Below are 26,455 nucleotides of genomic sequence, written 5' to 3' on the forward strand. Positions count from 1 at the left end.
CCATTATTAATAAAGGAGCACAATAATAAGAGCCATTGTTAATACTTGAGCACCAATAATAACTTAATATAGATAGATACTAGATACTTCAGTCTGGATCAGTACAGTCATTTAAACACATTGTCATTATGTGTATATGCAAAATGATGAGTTATGATGATCATGTTAGATGTATGAGGTTACCTCTGTTGGCACAGGTTTGCAATATCCCGCCCCAAACATCAGATTCTCCACTGACATCGCAGAGGGCGGAGCTTCAGTCTCTGGGGAGCCTTTACCCAGCCACGCCCCCTTCCCACTGCGCGTGAAACTACAGAAAGACAAACGACAGGCTGTAAGTACCTGTGGAGTGATCAGTGTGTGCAGCTGTTACCAACTGAATTAACATAAGGGATCTCAGTGGGAACAGCTCAAAAGATTCTTTATTATCCAGGCATGGACAAGCATTTGTACCACATATCTGTGTCAAAACAATTGCTCCTGGTCCTCATGGAAAACCCAAATGCCTGATTAGTTTGTAAAAGTCAATCTCGAGAATATTTGTCACTAATGAGGCTTCTGTTCTCTGAAAACCACTACACATGACAGCTGACAAACACACACACTTCGGATTTGACAGCTTTACTTTCAGGAGGGGTCAGAGAAAGATCTAGCACTTTAAAAGCTGACTTTTAAAGAACAAATCTACGGCAGTGAAAATACATCACATCCTGCCAGTAACACCTCCTACGAACAGGAGGTACAGATCCAACAAACAATACACAGTATTCACCATTCAACTACAAAAGCTGGCCATTTGATGTGACCATGCTAACAAGCACATTATTGCTTTGTAATTTAATTAAATTTTAAAAATGTAATTAAATATTTTTTAAAAAGTATGTAATTTAATTGGAAAAAATACAACTAAATAATACTTGTCTTGCAAAATTAATGATTAAATTATCTAAATTAGATCAAATTAAAATGCTATACTTTAAATAACTGCATGTAATATTATTATTGTTCTTCTTGTTGTTTTTGTTGTATACAGTCATATTGGATTATATAAAGTGTGAATGCGATCTGAGAACTACATCTATTATCGAATTAATTATTTTTATTAATAAATATTAAATTAAAATATTATTCATTATTAATAATAATTAATTAATGATTACAATAATAATTTTATTGTTGTTTTGTAATTTAGTTCATTTATTTTTAATTGAAAAAAAAAACTTAATACTTGCCTTACACAACTAATGATGAAATTATCTAAATTAAATTATTATTATTTGATGTAATTTAATTTAGATAATTTCATCATTAGTTGTGTAAGGCAAGTAGTAAGTTTTTTTTTTTCATTAAAAATAAATGAACTAAATTACAAAGCAACAATAATAAAAAACAACAAATAATAAAACAAAGCAGCAAAATAAATTTTAAAGCCATGGTAAATTGCCCTAAACTGCTGATTGGCTGAGAACTGGTGGGGCGGAGTTTGTTTGATCACCTGATCAGTGGTTGATGCAGTGCCACCAGGGAGGCGTGGATTGTGGCGGAGATGACGGACAGGTGGAAATAGTCAAACATGACGGGCAGGTGATGGTGTAGGCCTTGGTGTGGATGGAAGTGCAAACCCAACGTCCTGCTGCTAATCAGAGGCACTGAAGAGATATCCGCCAACCTAATACACAAACACAGAATAACACACGTTATAGAAAGACACAGTCACACTAGACTTCACACTCCATTCATTCATTCATTCATTCAGTAATAAGTTAGAATAGGTACAATTGTCTCAAGTCTGCAAAAGTAACAACTGTGCTGAGATGTGGCAGCCAGAGAAAAAGAGCAAGAGAAAAATAAATAGACCTGAATAAAGAAAACTTAGGAGAAGGAGGGAGAACATGAGGAGAAAAGGGTGATGGACAGGTCGTGCAGATAATGAGCTCGCCTCACTGCCGTCCCTGCAGAGCTCAGGGGCCTTGGGGGGCCACAGGGGCAGCCACTCTGAGCTCGGGGGCTCTGCTGCAGGTAAGAAGCGCAAGTAATTGCTCTCATTTGTGCTGCTTTGAGACTAGAGTGTATGTGTGTGTGTGTGTGTGAGTTTTTTTAAGCTCTTGCACACTCAGCTCCTTAAATACAGACAGACAGAAAGATCATACAGATGACAGGAAGGAGAAAGAGAATAGTTGTATCTTTTTTTAATAGCATGTGAAATAATATGCAAATATTTCTAAATGTATGCTACATTATTGTCACACAACCTCATTATGTTGCATGTTTTAATTCAGTGAGTTGTTTTCACCTGTATGTTTGGTATAACTACATGACCTACTACATTTGACTAAATGTACTGAATGGAGTGTGCTGTGTGGAATACACAACTCAGTTTGTTTGATCATTTTCCATTTTTACTGTGATGGATGAACAGGAAGCAATATCATTGATTTTTAACTTATCTGTGTTGACATTGTTGCATCGGACTGGCAAATGTGAAGATACTATTCAACATTGGATGGAGTGCATAACGTTTTCTGTTTGACATAATATTGTGAAACAGAAAACATGTTATTACTATTAAAAACAGTGGGCAATATATAGTATATACTACAGTATGGAGAAGGCTAGAATTTCATTCTGGGCATACTGGACAATACCATTTAAAATTTGGTGTCAGTAATATTACATTTTTTAAATAAATTAATAATTGTACTCAGCTTGGATGTATTATATTAATTAAATGTGGCAAAAAAAAGTAAAATAAAAAAATTTTTCCACAAAAAATATTAAAGGTGTAACTGTTTTCAGCATTGAAAATCAAAAGAAATGTTTCTGAGCACCAAATCAGCATATTAGAATGATTTCTGAAAGATCATGTGACACTGGAGACTGGAGTAATGATGCTGAAAATTCATCTTTGCATCACAGGAATAAATTATATTTTAAAATATATTCAAATAGAAAACAATTATAATATTTCAAAATATTACTGTTTTTTTTTTCTTTTGATCAAATAAATGCAACCTTGGTGAGCATAAGAGCCTCGTTTCAAAAACACCAAACGTTTGAATTCAGTGTGATGTGGTCTGCAGCATTAAAAATCTTATTGCTTTTTCATTTGTCACTCTGTACATGGAAGATCAAGTGCATTGCATTGTGAGATGCAGTACTCAATGTTTAATACACAAGCAGAACATAAACACTTAAAGAAGTAGGTCATTCCCTGCATACTGAAAATATTCTGACCATATACTGTAAAAATAGCATGATATATAAGCCATTCCGAACACAAGCAGTGATGATGCAGAGATGGAATAAGATGGAAAAAGAAAGGGCGAGATACTCACTGCTGTTCATTGTCAGTGAAGTGCAGATCTAGTTTGAGCTGGACGTCCACCTCGCTCACAGCTTCCTCCACCTGAGAGAGACGTCAACACACCTGTCAATCACAACTAACCACAAAACTTTTATGTTAAAAATGTTAACCACTCAGCCAAATGTGAATGATAAAAAACTTTGCAGATCGTTTATACTCTCATACAGCTACATTACTCACTGAATGAAATGGCATAATAAGGGCACTTTAATAAACCGTCAACCAGTCAAATACTTCAGTCAAATAACATGAAGCTATTGCTATGTGGACACTAAAATTTGCCAGGGTGTTTGGGTGATTGGATTCTTTATGATCTCTGCATTTTGATCCTTGTGTATGGCTGGTTGTTCCATGAATGTTTTATTGTCCATCTAGCAAAAATAAAAAAAAAAGTATAACAATTTTAGCAGACCTGTCCTGAGGTTTTGTTATTCATCATGTGTTTTCATGATGATCAACAATGTTGTTTCCCATGTGCAGAACCACATGAATCTTGGCCTTTTTATTTGATCATGCTTATTTAATTTGTATTTAAATTTTTATTTTGCATGTAACAGCATTGTTTTCCATGTGCAGAATCTTTGTGATCACGTCTGAATAAACAGAACCACATGATTTTTTTTTTTTTTTGTGCTCTCACATGTGCACACATAATTAACACATTATGTTTTTAAGAATGCTTCAAATGAAAACTTGATTTTAGCCTGTGCTGCTCCCACAGATCTCCTTTAGAAACAAACGCTGATGTGATTTACACAGAAGGTTCCGCCCTGTTCTGAGAAACTGCCGCACTCTGCCAATGTTTGAAAACAAACAGGGCTGCTCCAATTATTGATACACGGATTGATTAAACTCACACTCTGGGGAAATGGAAAGCTATTTTTAGAAGTCTATCTGAGGGGGAGAGACAGAGAGTGAGATGGAGAGAGAGAGCGAGGAGAGCGGCCACAGATAACTGCTTCAAGGTTAATAAGAAAGATGGCCGTAGAAATCTGATAAGACACTCTCCCCACCCACAATTCCCTGCATCTCTCTGCCGCTCTCATACGCATTTCACATATTTCAAAACATCTAAAATGAGCCAGTATGGCACAATTGGTCGTAATATTTGTATATAATACTGTGCTGTGAAAGGTAAAAACACTCTTTGAAGACTTCTTTTTGTTGGTTTTCTTCAATATATTTGTTCATACTGATATTGGGCTGTCATTTCTGTTAATAGATAAGCAAAAAGCAAATGGCAATTTGACAGATGGCACTCGAAATGTATATTTTGTAATGATTTACATGAACACATATTCCTTTTTCTTGTGTGGAAAACGTTAGTACACTGCCAACATAACATACCATAGATCGTTCATATTTATATTTAAACAAAATTCATTCCTTTATTCTGCAAGGATGCAATAAATTGGTCAAAAGGGAGAGCAAAGACTTTTACTTTGTTACAAAAGATTTCTGTTTCAAATAAAAGAGCTTATTTTCATCAAAGAATCCTGAAAAAAAGTATCACAGTTTCCATAAAAATATGAAGTGCCACAATGTTTTCAACATTGATGATAATAAGAAACCTAAAAAAAACGATAATAATATTGATGTTTCATATTATTGTAATAATATTTGACAATGTTACTGTATATTTCATTAAATAAATGCAGCCTTTGTGAGCATAAGAGACTTTTGAACTGTAATGTAGTCAAGTTTCAACACTATAATATATATCACCTATGTTTACCTCTGCATATACAGTACCTTTGGTATAAAAGTTCAAATTATTCCAACTCGTACTCATTCTTTCTGGTGGATTTGAACCTGTAACCTTTCAGCTGCCATGTGTTCGTCTCTTGTGTTGTCAGAGCAGCGGGACACTCACCCTCTCCCCGTCCAGCAGCAGGTGCACTCTGAAGTTCATACGGTCCTCCAGGGTCACCTCCTCATTCCTGTACAGGATCTGAAAGATCCGACTGAAGACACCACCATCATGAACCCCTGCGCTGCTGAAACTGCACTCGCCTACCCAGAGCAAGACAGACAGACGAGAGAAAGAAAAGGTAGATTATTTCTCTGCTGTTCATATCAAAGCATCTCCAGAGAGAGATTCTCCACTGCGTGAACATCAAGTGACGCTTCCCTGCAGAAAGAGAGATGTAGACGCTTCATTCATATTCAGTCTGATGTTAACTGACTTTATTTTCTTACAGTGTTTGGCAGGATTGTGATTTTGTGTTTTTGAGGCTTTTAGAATTCGAGAAAAAGTAAAACATCAAATGAAAATAGTTATGCTGTCAGAGAGCAGGGCCTGTAGGAATACTATGATTATATATCTCAATTGCAGCTCCTGGATAGTGCCCTAGCTCCTAGATGGAGATCAAGTAGAGACTTTGGGTTGCCCAAGCATAAAGAATCAGGCATTACATTTTTGTTTTGTTTTGTAATGTCACAGTGTACAGTTATAAAAATGTTCTAGAAATTACTCCAAAAAACAGTAAAACATTTGTGATTTTGTTTATTTACACAAATGTTGCAGTGCAATGTTTTAAAAATGTTTTAGAAAATCACACACACACACACACAAAACAGTACAATGTTGTAATTTATTTTATTTAGTTATGTCGTAGCACAATATTTAAAAAAATGTTTTAGAAATACATACAAAAAAAAACTGTATAATTTTATGTCATTCTTTTTTATTATAATTTTTTTTTTTTTTATTTAGTTAAGTAATGTTGTAGTGCAATGTTTTCAAATATTTTAGACATGGCACAAAACAGTATATTGTCATTTATTATTATTTAATTGTATTTAGTTACATAATGTTGTAGTGCAGCTGTTTAAAATTATTTTATTAACCACACAAAAACAGTACATTTCTCTCTTCTTTTTTTATTTAGAATTTTAGTTAGTTGTGTTATAGTGCAACATTTTAAAAATTCTTTATAAAGTGCACAAAGAAAACAGTACATTTTATATATATATTTTTATTTTATTGTTTTTTTTGTCTGCTTTAATTAGTCAGTGCAATCTTTTAAAAATCTTCTAGAAACCACACTCACACACAAAAGAACAGTACAATATTTGTAATTTAATAATTTTGTTAAATAAGGTTGCAATGCAATGTTTCAAAAATACTTTAGAAACCACATTTACAAATATAAAATGTAGTTTTCTAATTCAAGTTTACTTTAAAGTAGCCTCAAAAATTTAATGTAGCATTTCTTACTGTGAAAATCAGACCAGACTGCAACATTTGTGATACATTTTATTAATTTTTTAAAATAATATTCTGTGAATATAGAAAATACTGTATATAATGATGATATATTAAGAGAAACATGATAGCCTGCTATTATAATCCTATGTATATGTATATATGCATATATAAACAATATGTTTATATTGAAAATAAAACCACGACATTACGTTTGTGGAACATTTTTGTTTACATTTTTAACCTTGAAGTTTGCAGACTGTTCAATATAACATGACCACAGATTATTTAGTGACCTATTTCAATGTGTGTGTACTGTATATTTATTTTTAGGATGTGAGCTGGTCAATGTTTTCAACAGGAAGATGAGTAAATGACCAGTTTTTCATATTTGAGTGAACTCTTTCCATTCCTCCAGTTGAATTTTAGCAGAAACATCAGAGAAAAGTTTAAAGAGCCGCATGTAAGAAATCCATACAAAAAGAGCCCTGCATGTGAGCAATGAAAGTTTCTCTAAGGAGAGAAAATCATGAATATGTCCATCAAATCCAGAATTACTCGTCCCGTTTTTCACTAGTCTCAGCCTCAGACCTCACGCCCACAGACCGTTGGCTGAGCATCTGATGCTTACGGCACACAAATGTGGAAAAACTTCAGGAGTTTTGAAGTCATCATCGGATTGGTTGAATTATACAGGATTTCCGGGAGACGTGTGTATCGCGTTCTTTAACGTTCCATCTGCAAACAAAGATGCGTGGCACAAACCCCCTAAAGAAAGAGGAAAGCAGTCGTGTTCACAACTGTGACAACGAGCGCTTATCAGGGTCAACTAAACGCTGGATTCTCAAAAGAATGTAAACTATTTAAAGTTTGCAGCATAGAATCTTTATAATACGTCCAACAATTTCACACACCGGTCTGTAATTGTGGCGACATTTCCACCCCCCAAAACATGCCGCTGAACGAAACAAACTGTGATTTGTTGATTGACATGTCAGTCAAACGGCCTCATGGGCGGGCCTTGGCCAATGAAAGCTGCCATGGATTCCATACCTTCAGATTGACGCCGAGACTAGTTTTTCACTAACCTGACACTAAAACAGCCGTCAAGGCCGTAAGCATCAAACTTTAGCCACTGGTTCCACATCCAGCCAGAGACCGAGATCTCGTCTGTGATGGATGACAGCATCTCAGTGGGGTTTCTCTTCAGTGGAGAAGATGATAGCGCGTGTCAAAGAGGTGCTGAGCGGAACGGTGAGGGTCTCGCGTAAAGACAGACCCCTGCTGCGTCCGTCTCTCTCTGTTTGCCTCTTTCTGTCTGTCTCTCTCTTTCTATGGCTTTCTTCCTCTCTGCGTGTCACCAAAAACAGTTTTGTGTGCCCATGCCCCAGAGACCCGAAGAGAGAGTCATACAGTAGAGTCTGATCTTGCCACAGCAGTCCTAGGGGGTGGGTGAGGAAGAGTCAGAATCCCAGAAAAAAGATGATGGATCGGGTCAGTGTGTTTCCAATGAACATGCTAGAGAGACTATTTCTAGCCATCTGACAGCAGTATGGAAATTTACAGCCCTGCACTGTAATGCGGCATATTGGATAATCTATACCTTTTAAAGAGATAATACACTCATAAATGAAGCTCATGTTGTCAAAAACGCCCATAAAACAAGAAAATATCAATTTTAAGACTTTCTAGCTCCAAAATAATGAAATAACAGAGTAAAAATGATTACAAAAGTTGTCCATATGACTTCACTTTCGAGTTTGATCTTAATATATTTTGATGCAATTCACAACACTAGTCTAATGATTCAGTCACAAATCAGACTGATTTCTCAGGTTAACTCACTCCAGTTGACAGCCCACACTTAATGACTTAAACATCAATCTGTTCCTCACACAAAGTTATCATATGACTTCAGAAGACTTGGGATATAGTGCATAGTCATGAGACCTACAGTAAGTGTAGATATTCAAGATGTAATTTTATTTTCACCCTTAAACATGTCTTTAGGAAGCCATTAGTTTAAAAAAAAGAAAGAAATAATAACAATAATTTAAACACACAACACACACACACACACGGATATTTCGGAAAAACTTTGCAAAATTACAAAGCTGGGCACTTACATTTGCAAAATTTCATCACTACCTGTATATTTTGAAACAGTAAGTGAAAGTTTTAATTTCACAGCAAAAGAACACAGTTGTAGAACAATTTTTTTTTTTCAACCCAGTAGGAATACAATCATGAAAAGTTAAGAAATTTAGATATTTGACCCTTTAAATATCATATTAAAGTATGTTTTAAACATAATGTAGAACTTTTCATACAAATTAATTTAAACAAACATGTAGTTATACAATGAGTCAATAGTGATTAAAAAAAAACAAAAAAAAAAATTGTACCATTCATTGAATAGACTTCATTGTGTTATAATAACAGAAAAAAATTGTCCCCTAATTCCCATTGTTTCACTTTTGCCACCCTAGAAAAGTCATCTCAAATGTATACATGTTCAAATTTGTTCAAGAGCTTTAAGCATTTTACCATCACCACTTATAGAAATTATATATATATATATATATATATATATGTGTGTATATATATATATATATATATATATATATATATATATATATATATATATATACATACATACATACTGGAGCTTATGTATTGTTCTAGTGTAGATACTGATGCAACATTTGTCATAAGTATACTTGTTCTTTTGTATAAAAGCATCTTCTAAATGAGTACATGTAAAATCATCTGAAAATTGGGTATTTTTTGGTTTCAACCATTATTTTTTTTTTGTAACATCTTAGGTATTTCAGAGCTCTACTTTTATTATGACGGACACAGTAATGGATAGTGGATCAGGACAGTGTGTTTCTGATGAATGTCTCAGAGTGGCTGAACAGAAGGGACTGTTTCTGCAGCTGTCTGATTGCAGTATGGTAATTCACAGCACCGCATCACAATATTACATGTTGTACATTAAGAATTAGCATTTTAGCTCATGTCTTCAGGGCTTTTTTTATCATATGATGTGGCATATGATTAATTCTCTTCATACCTATAATATTATTTCTGCTGTTAGCTGTATATTTTGTATAGTTTATACATAGACAGTGGCCAGCACTTCTGAAACATAGATGCACATAAGGAGTAATACTATGGTGGCCGAGAGAGCTCAACGTGCTGCAAATGAAAAAACACATGCAAATAGAAAAAAACACCTGCAAATTAAGAAAACATCTTCATCAATTTGACAACACATGTGCTGCAAATTCTCACAATGCAAACAAATACAGAAATGCACTACAAACACATAAATGTGCTTCAAATTCTCACAACACAAAAAAGAAACACGCAAATACAAAACAAACAAACAAAAACAGAAACGTGCTGCAAATATGCACAGACCACATCGGAAATGTTTAAGGGAAGCGCGTTTCTTTGTTTGTGTTATGAGTATTTGCAGCGCATTTCTGTATTTGTTCGTGTTGTGAGAAATTACATCATGTTTCTGTCTTTGCAGCGCGTTTCTGTATTTGTGTTGTGAGAATTTGCAATGCTTTTCTGTCTTAGCAGCACGTTTCTGTATTTGTTTGTGTTGTGAGAAATTACAGCACGTTTCTGTCTTTGCAGCGCGTTTCTGTATTTGTTTGTTTTGTGAAAATTAGCAGCGCGTTTCTTTCTTTTGCAGCGCATTTCTGTATTTGTTTATGTTGTGAGAATTTGCAGCATGTTTCTTTCTTTGCAGCGTGTTTCTTTATTTGTTTGTGTTGTAAGAATTTGCAGCATGTTTCTTTCTTTGCAGCACATTTCTGTATTTGTGCTGTGAGAATTTGCAGCTTGTTTCTGTATTTGTTTGTGTTGTGGTAATTTGCAGCGTGTTTCTTTGGTAAATGGTAAATGGACTGCATTTATATAGCGCTTTCAACAGACCCACGGCCATCCAAAGCGCTTTACAAGTTTCTTTGCAGAGTGTTTCTGAATTTGTTTGTGTTATGAAAATTTGCAGCATGTTTCTTTCTTTGCAGCGCGTTTCTTTTTTTGCAGCACATTTCTGTATTTGTTTTTGTTGTGAGAATTTGCAGCGCTTTTCTGTATATGCAGCGCATGTTTGCTGCATGTCGCAGCATGTTTCTTTCTTTGCAGCGCGTTTCTTTTTTTGCAGCACATTTCTGTATTTGTTTTTGTTGTGAGAATTTGCAGCGCTTTTCTGTATATGCAGCGCATGTTTGCTGCATGTTGCAGCATGTTTCTTTCTTTGCAGCGCGTTTTTGTTTGTGTTGTGAAAATTTGCAGCATGTTTCTTTCTTTGCAGTATTCTGTATTTGTTTGTGTTGTGGCAATTTGCAGCGTGTTCCTTTGCAGCGTGTTTCTGTATTTGTTTATGTTGTGAGAATTTGCAGCACGTTTCTTTCTTTGCAGCACATTTCTGTATTTGTTTGTGTTGTGAAAATTTGCAGCATGTTTCTTTCTTTGCAGCGTGTTTCTGTATTTGTTTGTCACATTTCTGTATTTGTTTGTGTTGTGTTTGTTTGATGGTTTCTGTATTTGTTTATGTTGTGAGAATTTGCAGTGCATTTCTTTCTTTGCAGCACATTTCTGTATTTGTTTGTGTTGTGAGAATTTGCAGCACATTTCTGTATTTGTTTGTGTTGTGAGAATTTGCAGCACATTTCTGTATTTGTTTGTTGTGAGAATTTGCAGCGCGTTTCTGTATTTGTATGTGTTGTCAGAATTTACAGCACGTTTTTGTCTTTGCAGCGCGTTTCTGTATTTGTTTGTGTTGTGATAATTTGCAGCACGTTTCTGTATTTGTTTGTGTTGTGAGAATTTGCAGCGCGTTTCTGTCTTTACAGTGCGTTTCTGTCTTTGCAGCGCATTTCTGTATTTGTTTGTATTGTGAAAATTTGCAGCATGTTTCTGTATTTGTTTGTTTTTGAAAATTTGCAGCGCTTTACTGTATTTGCAGCACCTTTTTTCTGTATTTGTTTGTGTTGTGAGAATTTGCAGCCCGTTTCTTTGCAGCGTGTTTCTGTATTTGGTTCTGTTGTGAGAATTTGCAGTGCGTTTCTTTCTTTGCAGCGCATTTCTGTATTTGTTTGTGTTGTGGAAATTTGCAGCATGTTTCTTTCTTTGCAGCACGTTTCTGTATTTGTTTGTGTTGTGGGAATTTGCAGGAATTTGCAGCAGTGTGTTTCTGTATTTGTGTTGTGAGAATTTGTAGCACGTTTCTTTCTTTGCAACACATTTCTGTATTTGTTTGTGTTGTGAAAATTTGTAGCATGTTTCTTTCTTTGCAGCATGTTTCTGTATTTGTTTGTTGTGAGAATTTGCAGCAAGTTTCAGTATTTGTTTGTGTTGTGAGAATTTGCAGCGCTTTTCTGTATTTGCAGTGCATTTCTGTATATGTATTTGTTGTGAGAATTTGCATCGCGTTTCTGTCTTTACAGCGCGTTTCTGTCTTTACAGCGCGTTTCTGTCTTTGCAGCGCGTTTCTGTCTTTGCAGAGCGTTTCTGTCTTTGCAGCACGTTTCTGTATTTGTTTGTGTTGTGAGAATTTGCATCGTGTTTCTGTCTTTACAGCGTGTTTCTGTCTTTGCAGCGTGTTTCTGTCTTTGCAGCGCGTTTCTGTATTTGTATGTGTTGTGAGAATTTGCATAGCGTTTCTGTCTTTACAGCGTGTTTCTGTCTTTGCAGCGTTTCTGTATTTGTTTGTGTTGTGAGGATTTGCAGCATGTTTCTGTATTTGTTTGTGTTGTGAGAATTTGCAGCGCTTTTCTGTATTTGCAACGTGTTTCTGTATTTGTTTGTTTTGTGAGAATTTGCAGCACGTTTCTGTTTTTGTTTGTATTGTGAGAATTTACTGCGCTTGTGTTGTCAAATTGATGAAGATGTTTTCTTAATTTTCTTAATTTAAAACTCTCGTTATAATACAAATTGGGAAGCACCCTAAACAGGTCAAGATGAGGAAGAATTTGTAAGGCACAGCGCCACATAAACTTGGTTGCATTGTTGTATTATTTCAACCATTTGAGTTAGTGGAGAGCACAAAGACACTGAAACACTTCAGTTTAGTCAGGCAGCCAGTTGTCTGGATGACATTTTGAAACTGAAAATGAAATCCCATAAGAGCCAGAATGGCTGACAGAGCCAAAATGGCTGCTGAAGCCAGCGAGTGTGTGAGTTTGATTCAGACCGCTGCTGGCGTTTAGTCAAACGAGCAGCACCAAGACTCAATGTCAGACACACAGAGACACACACACCTCCTTAATAAAGACATTAATACACGATCGTCAAAGAAAATGTGTTTTATCTCATATGACTAGTTCTGAAGCAAAATGAGCAACTGATTGAACAGAAAATGCTTCATTTATCTTTATCACTGTCCTAGTTGGACAAAAATGTAAAAGGGACATGAAAAAAAAAAAAAAAAAACTGTTATCACTTTATGGTTTTGTTTTGTTTGGGATCAGTAAGATTTTCGTTTAAATAAATGAAAGGGATAGTTCACCCAAAAATTAAAATTACCCCATGATTTACTCACCCTCAAGCCATCCTAGGTGTATGACATTCGTCTTTCAGATAAATACAATCAAGAGTTATATTAAAAAATGGAAATTTTGAAGCCCAAAAAAGTGCAATATTTACAATATTACTGTTTTTACTGTGTTGTTGATCAAATAAATGCAGCTTTGGTTTGCATTAAAACAGACTTCCAAATATATATATATATATATATATATTACCGATATATATATATATATATTTGATATATATATATATATCTTACCGACCCCAAACTTTTGAATGGTAGTGTATATAATGTGCCTTTTTTATTTAGCAATACCAGGATTACAAGCAAGCCTATGCGTCAGCGAAAAGAAAAAAAAAACAGACATCAACAACAAAATTCTAGTCTTGTTGTATCATCTCACGTAAACAGAAGATGAAAGTCTGCCCAGAAGCTCATTATGGTGAAGAGATGTCAGTCAGACAGCAGTATTTGATCTGGAATCACATGATTCAGAGGAGTATCTGAGGCCTCACCAAATAAACCTGTGTCACTTTCAGAAGCATGCAGCACACTAACTGTGAATGCAAATTGGGAAGTAGACAGTAGTCCCATGGGTGAATAGAGGGATTCATTTTCAAAATTGTGTTTGGTAAGATATTACAAAGAAAATTTAGTGTGGAAGTAGATTTTTTATGGGTCTTTTCTGGATAGAGTGTGTGTCTTTCAAAAATACTTATTTTGGATCTTTTGAGCATGGTGTCATAACAGCAGTGTGTACAAGTGTGTGTGTATGTGCAGGTAACCTGTGTGTGACACTAAAGAAACTTGTCAGTGTTGTAAAAACTATATTTTCACCTGACACAACGTGACATGTGGAAACATGGTGTCTGTGTCCCTGATTGCCTTCAGATTGCCATAAAAATAAGCAGCCTGTTTTGAGCACAGAATGTGTGCTGCTGAGAATGTGAAGAATGTAAGTTAGACACAGAACAAGACACAAGTAACGGGTAAATTACTTAGGGTGTGTATATTTGTAATCAAGGGGTCATTGATCTGCATTTGACTTTTAAAGCAAGTGATAGAGTATATTAGTTCATGATTGATAATTTGTCCAACTCTAAAAGCCTTATATGAAGATAGTAAATTCTATCTCTGTATCTCTCTCTCTCTCTCTCTCTCTCTCTCTCTCTCTCTCTCTCTCTCTGTCCTCTAAAGGCTGTGTTTTTGTTTAAGAAAGATCTATTTCTATCTAAGTGGTTTATTCTGTATCATATTTCATCCTGTATCCAGCAAAACAAGTACTCACAAACAAATGCAGGAACATAGATTACAGCAAGTGATTTAATTTTCAACAGTAATTGTCTCTAAAATTGTTTCTTAAGAACTTGCATTTGTTTTAATTAGGAATGAATTTAGAGATCCTTCTCCTCAGAGGAGAGTTTAAAACCCTCTCACAGATAATGCATCTCGAATCTAAACCACCACCACTAAAAATATTTAATCTAATAAAAGAAAAGAATCTAGACACACAAGCCGATATTGCTAGCTGATTAGATGTGTGTTGTTTGACATTTTGATGCTCACACATGGATTTATGGAGAAGTTCTCACCTGTGTATCCAGGTGTTGTGGCAGTGATTCTGTGGGGAACCCGAGAAGACACACGCAGCCCTGCCCTCACCTGATAGAAGCTGCAATTGACAGAGAATTTTTGAATTATTTTAGATTTTATTCACAGATTACAAAGGGGAAATGGCACTGGATTACAACTCAGTTGTAAAAAGAATCATCATCATACAAAATTGCAGTTAAACAACAGAACAACAGCACAAATAACACTGCATCTGAGCAAAAAAAAAAAATATATAGGTGGGTTGGTGGTGTTAAAATGGTCTAGATGCAATAAATAAACTCTTAAACTCAAGGCAACCAGCTTCAAGACATTTTTGAGTACACTCAACACATGAAAAAAGTTGCTGTACGTATAATTTTGAAATTGTGGAATGTATAACAATTAAAGTTGTTCTGTGCTTTAAACAAACAAAGTTCTATGAACACAAACTAATATTTGATCTTGCATGTAAAATAAGATCCAAGTTTAAGTTGAATCCAGTAAACTTTCCTATTAATAAGATCCTCAACACCAAACTTTGAGAATCAGAAAAGCATGTCTTGAAACATGAAATGAATAGCCGTAGCTCCTGATGATGTATTGAGGTTTTATGAAGTGAAACGATTGAAACTGTACATTATTAGCAACATTATTACCTGTTAGTTGAAAGTCTGTGCTGCTCGAGCCAAGAACAGTTTCAGACAGTTTAGTCCGATTTGGTGAACTGGTTCACCAAAAAGAACCAGTTCAAAAGAATGATTTGTTCGGGGACTGTTTGCCTGATGCTCTGGATTACAGGTAATAATAATGTTGGAAATAATGTTCAGTTTCTTGCACAGACCGATCGTTTCACTTCATAAGTCCTCACTATATCATCAGAAGCCATGGGTATTCATTTTGTGTGCCTTGATATGCTTTTTTTAATTCTCAGAAACCAGTAACCGCTGACTCTAATTATCTGAATCACTTATCTTTACTGTTCTACTGAAGAAAAAATGTCACCTACAGTACATCTTGGATGAACTGAGAGTCAGTAAATTAACAGTATTTTCATTTTTGGTGAACTGTTTCTGAAATCTGGTAATTTGAACTCTATATACACCACCAAACCCGTGTTACCTATTAAAATACTCCAGCTTTTTTCCCCAGCCATACCGGTAAAGTCCTCTTCAAATGTGCCTGAATTATTAATCCCTTCAGGACAAAATGGCAATAAATAATGGATAGAATGCATGTCCCTATAGCACTTACACTGACCAAGATCAAGATAAACAGCCGTTGATCTGGTCAGTGTGAAGTTTCATGCAGTGAATCTCTATTAAATCATAAATAATGATGGTGAATTAATGTGAAAGCTTAGTCGGCATGTTCAGACAGCCCAGACTCCATCAGGGGGATTGTACAAAGGTCACCTTTTCCAGTGAAGTGATTGCAGTTGCATGTTCATGCTGCAGCTCCCTGGAGATCCTGTACTAAGTCGGGTCATCCTGAGTCTACAGTATGTTGACAGTACATGCTAAATATGTCTACAGTACATATCGAAACATATTTACAACATCCACAAGCTTCACCTCATCTATAGCACATATTAAACAAGACTGCAGTTCACGGTGAAACGTCAACAGACCGTTTAATCACATGCTGAAACAAATCAGCTGCATGATATGCGCTGTAGAATGTGGTAAACTGTTTGTACTGCGTGTTAAAATGTGTGTAACATTAGCATATGCTGAAGCACAAGCTACAAATGGTATCACACCTGCTAAAATGTCTGTAGCACATGTTAAACAAGTATACAGCACTGAACAAGCCACAAACGTCTGAAATGCATGAGATCGCTGCTGAATAATAATAATAATAATAAAAAAAAACTACTTATGGTGTTTTGCTTTTAAGTTTTTGTGGTAACAATAGTGCTGGAGAGTAGAGCTTGTGGTTAGGTTGCAGAGGCGTGTCTACGTGGTGGCCAGGTGTGGCACCGGCCCACCGTGCCCCCCCCACCCCACCAGATGTCTTGCGATAGACTTGTTTTTAGTAAATTTCTAACTGCATCTGGCAGTGGCGGATCCTGGCATGTGTAGCTGCCTAGGGCCGCTTTCTTCTCCTCTTTATACTTAATTTTAGGCGGTTTCTATAGCGTGATATTTGACATATCGAGAGCACATAATGTTACATAATGTTACTAATGATCCATGTAATGCGCGAGCACGAATCTCCACTCGCAAGTGGATTTCCTTCACTCACACAAAACTGGATGTGTGCTTTTAAATATACATTGTTCTTTTATGAATTGGCTCTGCTTTTGCTCAGAGATTACGTGTATGCTCAAACCTTCTTCCATCACTGAAGACTAGAAGTGCCTTTTTTCCAATTCAGATGAGGAGTAGGCTTATCTCATTAAATGGAAGCAAGCTGATTATAGTCAGCCTTCTCTAGTTATTTATTTTATTAATAGCTTACTTATTTTAGTTAAGTGCTTAACTAATAAATATGCATTTATTCAATTGTTTTATTAAGTGCATTTGTATTTTGTTGTTTTTGTATAAAGTTTTGCAATAAAAGCGTATTAACCATGTTCCAGAAATAATCACTTAGGGTGCTTCTGAAATTAGTGAGGGTGCTCTAGTCTTAATGCCCATTTTCACATATTTTCTCCCGTCTATTGCTTTGGTCATCATTGTGTCAATCACTGCTACTTCGAGAGTGAATCCCACATAAATATGCAGATGTCATTCCCGAAACTTTGCAACGTGTGTGTGGCTGAAAAACAAAGTTCTACATTTTAAATGGATCATAGACTAGAAAGCTTGAAAAGAGTGCTCATTACCACTAAAAAAGCTGTCACTCTTTGTTTAGTGAGTGTATACACGATGTATTTTAACATACATCGTGCCGCAAACCATAACCCCGCCGGCCACCCTCTTTTGAGCCAGTGCCCCAGACTGGCCACCCCATTTAAAATGCTCTAGACACGCCCCTGTTAGGTTGTAAGATGGTTAGATGATGACTGAGGTGTTTGATGATTCATTCAGTGAACATAGCTGTGTTAATGTCAGTGCAGTGGCAAGCAACAACTATATAAAAAATTGAGAAGAACATATTTATTCACTTTGTTAATTGTACTTAAATTTTACTTAAAATATTTTTTTGTTTGTTTTTTTTAGAAAAAGTTTTCACTCAGAAATTGCTAGTAAATTCCACAATTATTTACAAAGAAACAGCAAGTAGAATGACTGAAATAGTATTTTCTTGTTTCTTTTCATGTATTTCCCTTCACTCAAAAATGCATAAAATTTTTAGTTTTAGTTAATACAACAAAGTCAATGCAAATGGATTCCGAACACAGTTAAATTAAATTCAGTAAATTTATTTAGCACATATTAATTTACATTTTGGTTTGTTCCTCACAAAAGTACAGAGCCCTGAACATGACTTGAGGAAGAAAAAAAATCACAACTTATTAAATCATAGCCTTGTATGAGTTTCTCTGAACATAAATAAAAAAAAAAAAAAAAAAGATTTTTAAGCAATATGCGTAGCCAAACAGTTGACTTCAAGGTTTTTTGTTTTGTTTTGTTTTCCCCTTCTTTTTTCCATACTGTGTAAGTCAATTGAGAGATAATTTTCATTTTTGAGTGAACTATCCCTTTAAGAATACTTGGAATATAGTGAGTCGTTTGAACTACTTCAATGATAACTTTATGATGCGTTTGTGTCCTTTTAAAAGCTTGAAAACTTCGGTGTAAGTTCAGTTTAATAATGGAAAACTTTTTTGAAATGACTTTTTACTTTTTTTTTTTCATCAAATCCACACACATTCTTTAAACCAATACCACACACACCAGTGAACCACTGCCCAGTGAGTCCTTCACTCCCAAACATATTCTCAGCACTCATTACTGTATAACACATGCTGTTTGGCTCCATCAGACATATATAGGCTAAAGGTCTATTAGTTCAGTCAGCCCTGTTCTATTGATAGATGCTTCTCTTCAGAGCAGGAAGTACATACAGGGGCTGTTAAAAACAAACAGTATATTAGAGAGCAGTGGGGATTATTTCAGACAAGAGCATTCTGCTTTATGGAAGGGGGAAGGGCCAGTCAAATCTCTGCAAAGCTGATATTTCAGCCAATGGCCTTGCTTTAATCTCAGAGCAGACGAGCTGAGCTCAACAACATCATGAGTGACCTCTACTCCATCGCAACCTCTGCTTCACACAGCTGTCAGGAGAACAGTGGAGGATAGAGAGGTAATTCTATTCTAGATCTGCTGACAGACAGGTGTCTACTGTAGATGTGCCTTGGGAGTCTCTATAGTGTTTCTTGGTTTATAGACTTGCTTTTTTCTGAAACTTTATTGATCATTATTGCGTTAGCACTACCTGGTTCTTCAAGACAACGAGTACTTTCTCTTTGTAGTAAACAATGTCTTCAGTTTTATTCGGTCCTTCTGGAAAAGTTACCTATGAGTTAACTATGAGTTTAGAAATCATAGTACGATGTGATTTGCATTCAGGTGACTTTGTCAGAAAAAAAGTAGCCACATTGCATGTTGTTTTATTTTTTCATCTGCCATCCTTTTGTGTTATAAAATTAAGTTGAATTTGTAGAATTTTTATTCAGTTATGTTTTTTAATAAACAATATTTTGATAAAAATTAAATGCTAATGTACTGTTAACACTCAATTATGACTAATAGCATTTTTTATTTGCCTCTATAAAATGTCTCCAACATTTTTTACAACAAAAACAGTAGCATTTATTAAATACAGTAAATAGGATAAAATATGTTTGGTATTGGTAGTTGACAGTTGTTGTTATTTTCAACCAACTTTAAGATGGTTAAATTTTAGATAAAATATAATATGAAGTATCCATGTAAAATCCTGTAATTGACCCTTTTTTATCACCTTTTTTGTACACTAAGTACTGATTGACACTAAAAAGTACACTATTGATATATATTTAGTGTGTTTTATATTTAGTAATGTATATTTACAAACAAAAAATATTTTAAAAACTAACTTTTATTCAGCAAGAATGCATTATATTCATCAAAAGTGTTATACCCCAAACTTTTGAATGGTAGTGTGCACATAACATGCCAATGTTATTAAATGTCAACCCCTGGACTAGCACCAAACTCATGCCAGCAGAATCATAAAGGTCATGGAAGCACAGTTTTGTCCCTGAAGCTCAAATGAGTTCCTAGTCAGATCCCAGTATGCTACTTAGTTAAAAATCAGTGACCTGAAAAGTCATTGAATTCCCTGTAGACTTCACCTGCTGACTGTAATTGATTTGGCTTGAACCAATGACAGGAACATAATGTACAAAACCAGCAAAACTCAATCATTATTCTACCAGTCTACTGAAACAAACACCTTCATGTGACATCTCATGGTCTTAGCAGGGAGATGTAAATGAAAACACTGTTTAACACCCACTTGACGCAAGCAACGCACCGAAAACAAAAGATACCTCACTCCTGTTACAGTCAGTGAAGCTGTCTACAATGCACACAACACGATTTTAGACATTTGCAGTATAGACAACTTTTTTGATTATAGTGGGAGCTGAGAGTTGGTGTTTTTTGTTTTTCTTTCTGTTTTCTGTGTAGATAATGGTGTACAATGGTTGCATTGACACTGGTACGGTGGTTATGGTTGTTTTCAAAGTAATTAGCATTAAACAAATGTGAAAATGTCATTATTTTATTAGAAAGAAATATTCTCTATTGACAGTTATAGAAGGTTTTATTTTTTTTTATTTTTTTTATTATTATTTTTAGATTAAACATGCATTGCATACAGGTGATCCTAAAATCTAGGTGTAAGATCCACATTTAGTGGTGTCATTTTTTTGTACCACTAGAGGTACCAAATATATTGTTTTCAAATAGAATTATTGTCTGCTATTGGTCAAACAGATAGCCCCACCCCAAATTCACACCATTGGTTTGGTGAATATGTATGAGCCAATCAGACTGCTCAAACAGATTACAAATTTTATTTGTTACCACTAATGGCTCAGAAATCACACACTTGACTTTTAAAAACTCTATGAAATTGCAAGGGAAGCACCGTTTTCTTTTCCTGTAAACTTATTGCATTACATTACATTAATACTTTAATTATACTATATTAAATTGATAAGAAGTGACAGTATAGACATGTATAATGTTACAAAAGCTGTTCTTTTGAACTTCATAATCATCAAATGTATATATATATATATATACAGGTATAACAGTTTCCACAAATGTATTAAGCACCACAGCTGTTTTCAACATTGATAATAATAATAAATGTTTCTTTGAGCGAAAATAGTTATTTTAATAGTAATAATATTTTACAATATTGCTGCTCTTACTGCGTTTTTGATCAAAGAAATGCTGTATAAAGGTGAAAAAAAATTTTAAAAAATTAATTAATTAATTAATTAAAATTTCCAATATTTGATAAAATGCTCATATATGATTGAAGTTGTTATTGTAAGTTTTTTAGGAAGGACTATAGCATAATAAGACATGTACCAAAACTCCCAGCTCTGGTGTTTATGCTGCAAGACACAAAATAAATGCCACACAAAGCTGACTATTCACTGCATCCAAAAAGAACATGGAAAAATCCCAGGAATATGATAATTAAACTGATTCAAAGTGGCTCTTGGTGTTTATATGTGATGCTGTCCCCATGTGCTCTTCCTGAACTGGTTGTTTAGAGAACAGACACTTAACAGAGCCTATATTAGACGTACAAACGAATACAGACTTACCCTCTCTGGAAGAGATCCACATTGTGAAACTTGTGCAGCTCAAGCGAGAACTCCACAGTGCCCTGTACTTCCGACATCATCTATTCCATCACCTAGAGAGACAGAGAAATTTTCATTTGCAGCTGAACACATCAAGGCTTGCATTGTCTTGTTATCTAACTCAGAATGCATTTCTCTTTCAGGACTCTCTATGTTGCTGTTCCATTGTCAGCCGAGCCGTTCACCCATTGTGAGGGAGTGTGTTTACCGTGGTAACTTCAATGAACACAATCCAGTGACTCAAGAGCCGAATGAACACGTGTGACTCAGGGAGACGCCATCTCTAATTACTCAGGCTGTGACTCATCCCAGACAATATTTGTTCTGAGAACCCGACGTGCCGCTCTGTGGCAAACCAATGTACGACGCACAGCTCCAAGACGGATGACAGCAGTGGCATTTCTGGACATGATCCTAAATCATACTTATGACACCATCCGTCTAAGAGCCGCCGCAGCTCAGGCTGAACCTGTGTGAGTGTGTGGCAGTAATCATATCTAATGGCTTCTTCTCACACAACAGGTTGTGATGTGAGAGGAATGGCTGGCATTTAAGAGCATATTTTCTTTTCCAGAATCAGTGTGTTTTAGAGAGCAACACTCAGCACTGATTATTCGCATTCACATTTTTACTCAGTTTATCTTTGTCCTTCGTTATCTTTAATACTCATTGTCTTTCAAATTGTATTTTATTGTAGTAAAAAAACAGACAGGCCATCATCCAATATCAATGTCTAGTTACTGTATATGTATTACTGTATGCATTATGGCAGCATTTATTATGCTGCCTTTCTTTCATTCAAAATGAATTCAGCGTAATTGAAAAAAGAGGAAAACAATATTTCTTCTGTAATAAAGAAACGAGTGTATTACAGCAATGAGAATCATCATTAAAAATGCCAAGGCAATATCAGACTCATTATTGTAATGAGAAATGAGGGGTAAAATGTGCTTAATTATCCTGAAAATAATGTTGCAGTGCCAAAACTCCTAGGGGTTTTTATAATAGAAACATTGGCTTTATTTTTTTGTCTTATCTGTATCTGTCTGATTTTCCTGATATTGGAAAAAAGATAATATCAGAATAATTGCCGTGTTACAAGAACTGAACTGTCATCTATATTTTCAATTGTTACATTGTCTTACAGCAAGCAAAAAAAAAAAGCTTACTAAAAAAACATATTTATTTAATCCTTCAGACAAAAGTTTATAGACTTATAAGATTAGCTGTCATATCAGTAATCATATATTGTATGCATTGATTGGAAACAATTCTAGCACTTATATTTGATTAGTAAGCATATCTACATTTTGGATTGACTTATCTATCATTTTCTTTTTCAGCATTTAATGAAGATACATTAAGGCATTTTTCTATGGACTGTGTGTCTAGAAACTGAACTGCCATATCGCCAGTGAGTCTGCAGTTTTAAGGACGTCCCATCAGTGAGGGGCAAAGAAGCAGAACTTCCTGGATCTGAGGTGTAGATTCATAACTAAATCATCCAGGTATTAAAAAAACTTTCCTATATATATATATATATGTGTGTTTGCCAAAATAGATCGATATCAGATGGACAAAGTATATATTGCAGGTGAGCAACGGCCAAGCAGGCATGCAACAATCCTTATTATCCAAGTGTATTATCCAACATTATTGTCCAGCTCAGGTGAACTCAACAAGGTCAAAGTTCTCAGTGAAACTTACAGTAGATGTAGAGAGGTTGTGTACCTTTAGCCTAAACCATTTGAAACCTTTTTCATTTTATTTTGGATACTGTTTCACTTACTTTTTAAAGCTGAAGTGATTCGTTTTTGGGCCACTAGCATCACAATTTGTTAAAATAATGACCAGAATAAAATCAAACTGGTATCCTGAACACTCTTGCTGTTTGCCATTGGTTAACAGTGACAGTAGTCTCACCCCAAACTCACTCCATTGGCTGAGGCAGATGTCAGCTGTTTAGACAAGCAGAGAAAACACTGTTTACTTCTTGTAGTTCTTCTGTACTGTAGTAAAAAAATACATCAGATAAATGTACCTAATACCCTTTTTTACAGTATTTGCGGAAGAATTCCAAAAGCTCAATCATAACACGAGTCCTTGTTTTGCATCCTCTCATGTAGCAGTGGGTGCAGTGCCATGTGACGGCTTCCTATTAATATACAGAGATGATTAAAATGTTTCAAAACCACATGAGCCGTAGTAAGGAAAACACAAGCTTCTCTGTCAGATGCGATGGGGAGCACAAAAATGTTGATGAAATATTGATAGGAATGGTGTTCAGAGGGAGTGGGAAAGGGAAACAATAAAGAGGCAGGATCTGAAAGAGTGTGGCGTAGCATTAGATGGCTATAATCAGTGGTTTAGTGCTTGGTCTCGGTATGCCGGCTAAAGGTTAACAGCTCTGGAGCTGCAGTCACCTTCCTCCCTTAGCTGATGCTAAGAAATGAAAAATATGTTTCCTTTGAAATGCTGCCCTTGCGTTAACTGACACAGTGTTCCATCATGTTGGCTTCACTGCCCTATTCAAAATCCTGAGAGCCCGTCCGAGACGGGCCAGAGAGCACTGACCTCTGGAGCTGTTGGAGGAGGAGCAGAGGGCATTATGGGTACCATTGCATAATGTGAAACAATTGTACTCATGCAGATATTTGTACTCAAGAATAGAACAGAATAAAGTTGCTTTAGGTAAATGCACCTGCTAAATGAATAAATATAGAATATAGTAGAATAACACGAAGGAGCTTTAAGTAAATGCATCTAGTAAATAAATAAAAAAAACAAAATTAAATAAAACAATAGAACAAAATGAAGTTGCAATATGTATATGCACATACTAAATAAATATTTAATAAAATGAAATCTAAAAAAAAAAAAATTTATTTGGAAAAACTGCATCAGCTAACTTAAATATAGAATAGAAAAGGTAAATGCATGTAGTAAATAAATGAATATAGAATAAAATAGGACATAACATAATTATAAAAAGGTGCTTTGTTTAAAAGGAATAAATATAGTATATAGTAGAATAACATGAAATTGCTTTAGGTAAATGCATGTAGTAAATCAATGAATATATAATAAATTAATAGAATAATATAATGTTAATTTGTGTAAATGCATCTGCTAAATTAATAAATATAAAATATATTAAAATAACACAACGTTGCTTTATGTAAATACATCTAGTCAATAAATATAGAATGAAACAAAACAATACAATAATGTATAGTTGCTATATGTAAATGCATATGGTAAATAAATATAGAATAAAATATAATAAAAAATAAAAAATAGCTTTAGGTAAATGTGTTTCCTAAATAAATAAATATAAAATAAAATATAACATAATGGAATAATAAAAAGATGATTTGTGTAAATGCATCTGCTAAATAGACCCCTTAGCTTCCCTGTAAAATCAAATGCCTAAAAGGGCATACCCAAGTAAATTGCATGCTGTTCTAAGTAAATAAATCTAGAATAAAATAGAAAATAAACGGAATAATACAAAGTTTCTGTGTGTAAATTAATCTGATAAATAAATATATAATAATATGTTATTTGTGTAAATGTGTCTGCTAAATAATTCATATAGAATATAACAGAATAATATAAAGCTTCTTTTTGGGAAAAGCACCTCCTAGTAAATAAATATAGTTAAAATAGAATATAATAGAATAATATAAAGTTGCTTTATTGGAAAAGCACCTCCTAATTAATAAATATAGAAAATAAAATAGAAGATAATATAATAATATGTTGATTTGGGTAAATGTATTTGCTAAATTAATAAACAGATTAGAATAATATGAAGTTGGTTTGGGTAAGTGCATTTGTTAAATATAGAATAAAATGGAACATAATTGAATAATATAACATTGCTTTGGGTAAATGCATCTGCTGAATAAATAAATCCAAATTAAAATAGAACATAACAGAATAATATGAAGTTTGTTAGGTATAACAGAATATAACAGATTCCTTCTATAATTATAGGTCTCATTAGATTTAGCCAATAATTCAGTTTTATTCTATTCATTTTTCTTTTCTGTATCTGCTGAGTTAATAATTATAGAATAAAATTAATTAAAGTAAAAACTTAAAAAGTAAAATAAATGTAATCAAATATATTTTATGAAAGGAACTAGGAACCTGACTAATCTGCTTGATTGATTCATGCTACAAGGTTCATATATGTAAGATTTACTCATGTAATTATATTTAGATAGCGGAATGGTATGACATGATGAAATAATATTGGTTTAACTGAGTTCACTACTTCCTTTACGAGAAATAATCACACACACCGCAGACATTACCGGACTTTAAACTGCTATAAAAAAAATAAAAAAAAACTTGTTTGCAAAGTCTGTGAAATATATCTCTCGCTGTGTTTGGACTGTGAAGTGTTCAGCTGTATTACAGTGGGACTGAATTACCGGACACCTTTAATATTTTCATAGATCTGCCAAAATTATGGAATTGTAACCCCCATTTCCCAGAGTTCACTTCCAGCAATGTTCAATATTTTTGTGCAATGCAATGTCAGTGTGTGTTTGTGTGCAGTCATAAATCTATTGCTGATCGAAGACACTTGCTTGACTTGTGTGCTTAATCAATTCTGCAGGCGTGGGCTTGCTGTGAGTGATCTATGATTTCATTCTGGCAAGAGTAAAGAGCCTTATGGGCCTGTCAGGTTGTGTCCATCTGTCTGTGGGTGTGTGTGTGCACGCATATATCTATTTGAGCCTATGTGTTTGTAATTGAACATAGAAAATATAATGACACTTTACACGAACAGAGTACAAATTGGGCCACTCTTAATAAAATTAAGGTACTTACAGTAGGGAAAATATTTATTTGATCCCCTGCTGATTTTGTAAGTTTGCCTACTTACAAAGAAATGAAGGGCCTGTAATT

General features: G+C 34.7%; 1 protein-coding gene and 1 long non-coding RNA gene across 4 annotated transcripts in view; one reads left to right on the forward strand and one right to left on the reverse strand.

Annotated features, from left to right (window-relative positions):
• The window catches only part of LOC109112029 (protein FAM135B-like), a 48,118-nt gene that overhangs the window by 17,403 nt on the left and 4,260 nt on the right, over positions 1-26,455 (reverse strand). For both annotated transcript variants that reach the window (XR_006162614.1, XM_042776259.1), the window contains exons 2-7: positions 21,494-21,585; positions 14,715-14,794; positions 5,238-5,377; positions 3,336-3,406; positions 1,496-1,669; positions 184-310 (exon numbers count right to left, since the gene is read on the reverse strand). Coding sequence is in view for 1 of the 2 variants with exons in the window: in XM_042776259.1 (XP_042632193.1) it covers positions 184-310; positions 1,496-1,669; positions 3,336-3,406; positions 5,238-5,377; positions 14,715-14,794; positions 21,494-21,573 (672 nt within the window). In the remaining variant the exon portion in view is untranslated. The remainder of the gene's footprint in view (positions 1-183; positions 311-1,495; positions 1,670-3,335; positions 3,407-5,237; positions 5,378-14,714; positions 14,795-21,493; positions 21,586-26,455) is intronic.
• Positions 21,592-26,455, forward strand: part of LOC122148777 — an 8,878-nt gene continuing 4,014 nt past the window's right edge. The window contains exons 1-2 of one of the 2 annotated variants that reach the window (XR_006162615.1): positions 21,592-22,005; positions 22,876-23,040. This is a non-coding gene — a long non-coding RNA (uncharacterized LOC122148777). The remainder of the gene's footprint in view (positions 22,006-22,875; positions 23,041-26,455) is intronic. The other variant, XR_006162616.1, reaches the window with a different exon arrangement.

The sequence above is a fragment of the Cyprinus carpio genome, chromosome A19, assembly GCF_018340385.1.
Source record: "Cyprinus carpio isolate SPL01 chromosome A19, ASM1834038v1, whole genome shotgun sequence".
Classification (NCBI taxonomy): domain Eukaryota; kingdom Metazoa; phylum Chordata; class Actinopteri; order Cypriniformes; family Cyprinidae; genus Cyprinus; species Cyprinus carpio.